The 6,000-nt window shown below is 36.8% G+C and overlaps 1 protein-coding gene across 1 annotated transcript; it reads right to left on the bottom strand.

Annotated features, from left to right (window-relative positions):
- Window positions 1-573: 573 nt before the first annotated feature.
- Window positions 574-1,228, bottom strand: LOC108012764 (uncharacterized). Its single transcript, XM_070996708.1, has 4 exons — window positions 1,215-1,228; window positions 1,068-1,164; window positions 804-1,005; window positions 574-740 (listed from the first exon to the last, which is right to left on the bottom strand). The coding sequence occupies exons 1-4, from the start codon at window positions 1,226-1,228 to the stop codon at window positions 622-624; spliced, it is 432 nt and encodes a 143-aa protein (XP_070852809.1). The 3' UTR covers window positions 574-621.
- Window positions 1,229-6,000: the final 4,772 nt, after the last annotated feature.

The raw sequence follows: 6,000 nt of genomic DNA, 5'->3' as shown, positions 1-6,000 counted from the left end.
TTTATATCTTGCACGATTTGGGTATCCCATTGTACTTCCCCAACCAAGATGTCAAAAAAAATCGCAGCCAATCGGGCGCTTTCCAATCGCCAATCGCCCGTTCCGAATAAAAAGCAATGCGCTGCTTGTTTAAAACAAAGGAAATTGCCATTGTAAATAAAATAAAAATAAGGCAAAATCGAGCAGAGGCGAAATCAAAAGAACTCGCAAATGGAGGGAACAAGGAGGAATTGAACACCAAAGAGCCAAGAATAAAGTTTTTCAAAAGCGATAAAAACGAAATGTCGCATATTTTTATGACACGAGGGTGAATTTGGGGGGCGAAAGTGAGGTGAGTGAGAAATTTCCCCGCACATTGGCGCAAATTGAATTTGTAGAACAGCAAACAAATAAAAAACAACTTGGATAAAAAGCGTAAAAGAATTCGTCGCGCTTATATTATACCTTTACTTTGGGTGTACAAAATATAAGCAGTTTTCAAAATCATATATCAGCCTCGAAACAATAAAAGGATATTCCCAATGAGCAATTTACAGATAAACCAATTAAGTCTTGAATAAAACACGGACAAAAATCATTTCCTTGACTGCACAAAATATAATTAGTTTCTGATTTTAGATTTTACTGGCACAATGACAAAACTTGGCTTTCTTGAAGTCCATTCTTTGTGTATGCCTCGGAAATTTTTGATAAGGTGGCTGCAGTCGGGGTTTTCAGTCTTGTATAAGTGTTAACATACTCTAAAACAAAAATATTATATGTTTTCAGCTTTAGTTAATGGCAAATGAAATATAATAATTTACCCGAGCTACTGTTTGCAGTGGGAAAGTAGTTACACCTGTACAGAACCAAGAATTCCTTATTATCCGTGCCTATAACCGTAGTGTTCTGCTGTTTGGAGTTTGGAAAATTCACGTGAAGACATAAATTAAGAGGCTTCGACTTTCTAGTTGCAAAAACATCCAGATACAGCGATCGATGTATCATTTTGCCCTTAACTGTGGTCTGCACGAGTATTATAAATAAATCAATAAAGTGTTAATAAGAGAAGATTTTTCTAAACTAACTTCGGGATATGTCTGTACCAACTTTCGACATGGTCCTGGTTGAGATGCAAAGATCTCAGAGAATACAATCGTTGCCAAGATTCCAAAAAGCAGGATGCTGGAAGTTATATAAGGTTTTAATAATTCATTTAATTTTCCATTTCTTACCTGTCCATTCCCATTTTAGATAATGAAACATTTAAGATCAAAATAAGTTTTTAAGAACGGTAAAAGCGGAACCGTAACGAAACAAAAATCATATTTAATGCATGATTAACAATTTTATAGCAATAGCTATAAACTATTAAAGTATATTTCAACAAAAGATCTTCTTAAGACCAGACACGTTACAATAAGTGCAACTATAATAAAACAATTAACGTGCTAAATATATTCCCAAAACAATATTCATTATAAAGCTGATATACATATAGGATGTATGCATTTCCCATCAGGTAATTAAACTTAATATAATCTTTGGACATCCACCGCACTCATTCCTTATCTATTAACCCACATATATCATTATCAAATTGCTTTCATTGCCACTTTGGCGCTTGTGGTCTAAGAAACTTTGCCAACCATCCAAGTTCCCTGACTTGACTTGGCATAATTTACAGCCATATAAAGTAGAAGCCTCTGCCATGCCCCATAACTCAGTCAGTTCGCCCAGTTCAAGTATCCACACCCAGACACAAATCATAATCCTGATGGCCTCAGATAGAGATAAAGTAATGCGGCTGCTTTGGTCCGCTAAATGGATTTCCCAAAGCATTTGCCAAGTTTATGAAAAATAATCATAGAGACAATGGCCGGGAGGGGGTTGATCTATATCAGTATCATGCAGCGTGTGGTTGGCGTATAAAGTGCTTTTAAAAACATCCCAACGAGTTCAAGTCTTGGCCAAAAAGTTTTGGCCCAGCTTCAGTTGCCAAAGGGCGGGGAGCTCGCTGGTGGCAAAGTGTTTTTCATGAGCAATAATAATAATTTCGAGGCCGAATTTTAATTGCACCCAATGGACTCGTTGAAAAGAGGACGGGTCGGAGACCCCAAGATGAATGGCAGAATAAAGTAAGCTTTGAAGCGGATAAGTAAAAATGGGTTAGCCTTTGTAAAGTATTATTATGTTTGGCTAAAATATAAAAAAAACATATAAAATAAAACAGAATACCTTAAACGAGGGAATTTATTGTCACATTTTCCAAGGACTTCAAGGTGACTTCATTTTTAATAATCAGTTATTACAGCTCAGTTTCTTTTAAAATAAAAATAAGGCTAAGATTTCAAGACTTTTTCCCCTTCTCTTACCAAAAGAAAATCATTCCGGAAAACACTTTCATCAATCAACCAGCGTACACGTTGGGATTTCCACAGCTTTTCCGTATGTCTACCAACGCAAATCCATTAAAATACAACGAAATTAATTATTATGTCGGTTCCTGGCTGTTTGTGTGCGGCAGGTGGGTGGCATGGGTTAAAGGGTTAAAGGGTTCAGCTCGTTTTTATGGCCACGTCTATTGCCTTGTCGCGTTTATTTCGGCGGCGCCAACTTTCATGCTCAATTAAAACGTTTGTTTAATGAAAACAAATGCGCTTAATTAATAAACACGCATTTTGTGGTCTTTTGGCTTTGGTTTGGGTGAATGGGGGTGTGTAATGCGGATTGTGTAAAAGGGGTATTTTCAAAACCGCCCACTTCTTTTATATCCCTCGGATTGTTTTCGGTAATGCAGAAAAGTCGAAAACTGTCGCAGCTGTTTTCGTCGCGGTTATTTAATGAAATGGTTGTTGCTGTTGGCTTTGGTTGGTATTGTTTAATTACATTTTGTAGTACTTTTATTGGGAACGTTACCATTTATATTTATAAAACTTATAAAAATTTTGATAGAAAATAGAAAATATTAAAGGCATACCTTTCGGCTGTTCTGAAAATCACTTCTTAGTTCGCAAACCAAACGTACTACACTCAAGGCGGCGCTATGCATCATAGTGTACTATATGAACATTTAAAGTTTAAAACCTACTTTTAGTTTTACAGTCAATCGTAAAAATAGTCATTGGTCTTATAAAACATATTGTAAAATAGACACAATTTAATTTTTTTTAAATTTATAATATTTACATTTTATTTTATCCAACTAAAAATGTTTCTATTATAATATGTACCTTTTTCTATTAATAAAATGATATAATCATTTCAGATATGATAGACTAGCTTCCTGTGGGGCGTAACATCCCCATAAACTTGACTGCCCAACCCCATTCACTTGCACCATTTTGTCTGCATATTAGCAGCAATTCTATTAATAGTTATAAATTAACCCCTTTATTTTTCTAGGGCCTGCTATTGCACAATTTTTATTTGATGCATAATGCATTTCCGGAGCTCTCTATCTCCCCCATATGGCGGAATAGACGAGGCCTAGGCTTTGACTTTGGCTTTGATTACGATTGCACTGAATGGAGTGGCTGGGGATTGCGTTGCAACTCATATTTATTACCCACTCTGCAGTGACATATTTCTCGATTATCGCTCAACTTTCCCAGACTTTCTCATAGGTCATCAGAAACGGTTGCAAAATATTTGTTGAATGTCTAGGTGGAAATTTCGATAGCTACTCGCATTACCAGCGCTTTTTGCCACCCCACTCTCTTCAGTCGGCTTGTCTACAATTTCAGTGGATGGCGCTATTTAAATTGTTACTGCGTTTTTTTTTATAGCCATTATTCGGTTTGTTTTTGGGTTATATGTGTGGTTTTGGTTGCCGTTTTTTTTTGCAACTGGCGCTTTTTCATGGAAATTTCGTCAACAACCCGCACACGTGTCTTATGGGTGATAACTTTTGCGGGCCCACAATGCGTATGCTTAATTGGTTGCGACTTAACTGGGCCTAATTATGTGTAAAATACTATGAAGAACAGGGTTCCATTGATGTAAATATATTTTTATGCCATTACGTATTATTCAATTACTATAATATTAAATAATTTTATCACTTATTCAGAGGTCATGTACACAAAATCTTGAATTACTCTGAATTTAAGCTTATCATCGTCGTAATTTCATCGCACACTCCGCAGATCTCTTGGTCATTTCCGTTACTCGTTAAACGATAAGCTCGAAGTCCAATTAAAATTCATGAATTTTTAAGACGTATTTAGCTCTTATCAAGCCAATAAGTGCAAACAGATCTGTTGGCAAGGTGTCAAATTGAAAAATGTTTAACGCGCAAAAAAAGCTGTGAATGAAACGAGATTAAACAACATATATTACAGCAGTGGGAGATCGGAGACCCGGAGACGGGGGCCCCACAGTTGGGACCCCCAGCCGATAAGTAGCCCCTCCTCAGCAGATCCCATACAGTCGCACACAGCGGCAACTGATTAATTATAGTGAGCACTTGTGTAGTACTATACGGCATGATAAAGAGAGAGCATAAAGAAAAAATTATAATCATAAAGGGCAGATCGTCTTCGCTGCCACAGCTGCTGGGTCAAGTTCAAGGACAAGCTATCAACAATAATAAGTGGAAATGAATGGAGAGGAGGAAGCAGAAATGAGGGTAAGGGGTAATGGGAGCAAGTGTGCACTGGGAAAAAAAATGGCATACAATATGATGTGATTTCTCACTTTTGAAGGTAAGTATTCTTACATATTCTTCAATACTTAATGACTTTGTGAAATACATGAGATGGTATAATATTTGTTTTGACAGTTAGGATGTTTCAAAGTTCTGTATAAACAATTTGAATCATACAATTTTAATATTATATCATATGTACCTAAGCGACCCGTTCCTTTTAAAGTACTATATGGATTGTCAAGGCTCGAATCCATTGGATTTCACTTTTATTCTGACCACCTCTTTCCTGTTTCTTCTCGCTCTTGTAATCTTTGGGCAGACCGCGCCCTTTGTAGATCATTGGGTCACTATGTGTGGAGATGCGTCCCCCAGCTTCACTTTACCGCTTGCAACTGGAACACAGTGAAAACATTGCGAAAAAAAAGAATACCGACCATAAGAGCCCCTGAAGGCTGTCTTCTTCTGCGGATCCCCGATTCCCCATGCCCGATTGCCCGATTCTCTGGGCACTTGTGAAGAAAGGAGGCAGAAATGAATTTGCAGCTCGTGGGTAATCAAGTGAGGCACTCGCACACACTTGCAACCTGCAACGATGCCACTTGTGCGCTCACTCAGACAGCGTGGAGCTTCCATTGTGAATGGTTTTGTTTTTGTCCGGTGCTCCTGTTACCCTTTCGAAGGAACTGGCAATATGACAGGTACTGAAATATAAAAAAAACGATAATTTAATTTTAATATAGTCAGATAAATATAACTTTAAGATGGTTTTTAAGATATATTTTTATATCCTAATCCTATTTTTCTTGTATCAGATTCATATTTCAAGGGTTACACTCGTGTCACAAAGATAATCCTCATCACAAAAATCCATCGAGTGTTTCTTTCTTTTAAAATGTACTTTAAAGTATATATTTTGTACTATTGAAAATCAGTTTACTCTCTATAAATGCAATTGTGTTAAAAAAAATTGCCATGATGATTACTAGTAAATATAATGCAGGTTTTTATTTCTAAAAAAAAATCATCTTGTGGTAAAAATATATTAAATAATATATTATTATTGATGGTCTAAAAATTTGTAGAAAGGGATTTAAAAAGATAATATATATCAAGTTCCTTTCACCCATCTCGCAGAGCATTTGAAGTTACCCAATTGTTATGGCCTTATCCGACTTGAGTCTCTTCTCTACCGTAACCCCCACTTTGGAGTATTCTTACTTGTTATCAATTGTTGTTGTGACCGCCTCACCTCCCCAACCACCCCCTTTCCTCACCGGCTCCCTGTGTTGTTGTTATTGCATTTAAGTGCAGCTTGTTAATGCTCATTAAATGTTAAGGGAGCTGTGAGCTGGCTCTGAGCTCGAGAGCTG

The sequence above is a fragment of the Drosophila suzukii genome, chromosome 3, assembly GCF_043229965.1.
Source record: "Drosophila suzukii chromosome 3, CBGP_Dsuzu_IsoJpt1.0, whole genome shotgun sequence".
NCBI classification, from domain to species: domain Eukaryota; kingdom Metazoa; phylum Arthropoda; class Insecta; order Diptera; family Drosophilidae; genus Drosophila; species Drosophila suzukii.
The sequence above is the reverse complement of the archived record's forward strand: the minus strand, read 5'-3'. Positions and strand labels throughout refer to the sequence as shown.

Coding starts and splice junctions, on each gene's coding strand:
- LOC108012764 (XM_070996708.1), bottom strand. Junction 1,006..1,067: donor TGGTACAGACATATCCCGAA/GTTAGTTTAGAA, acceptor ATACTCGTGCAG/ACCACAGTTAAGGGCAAAAT. Junction 741..803: donor CACTGCAAACAGTAGCTCGG/GTAAATTATTAT, acceptor TTTTTGTTTTAG/AGTATGTTAACACTTATACA.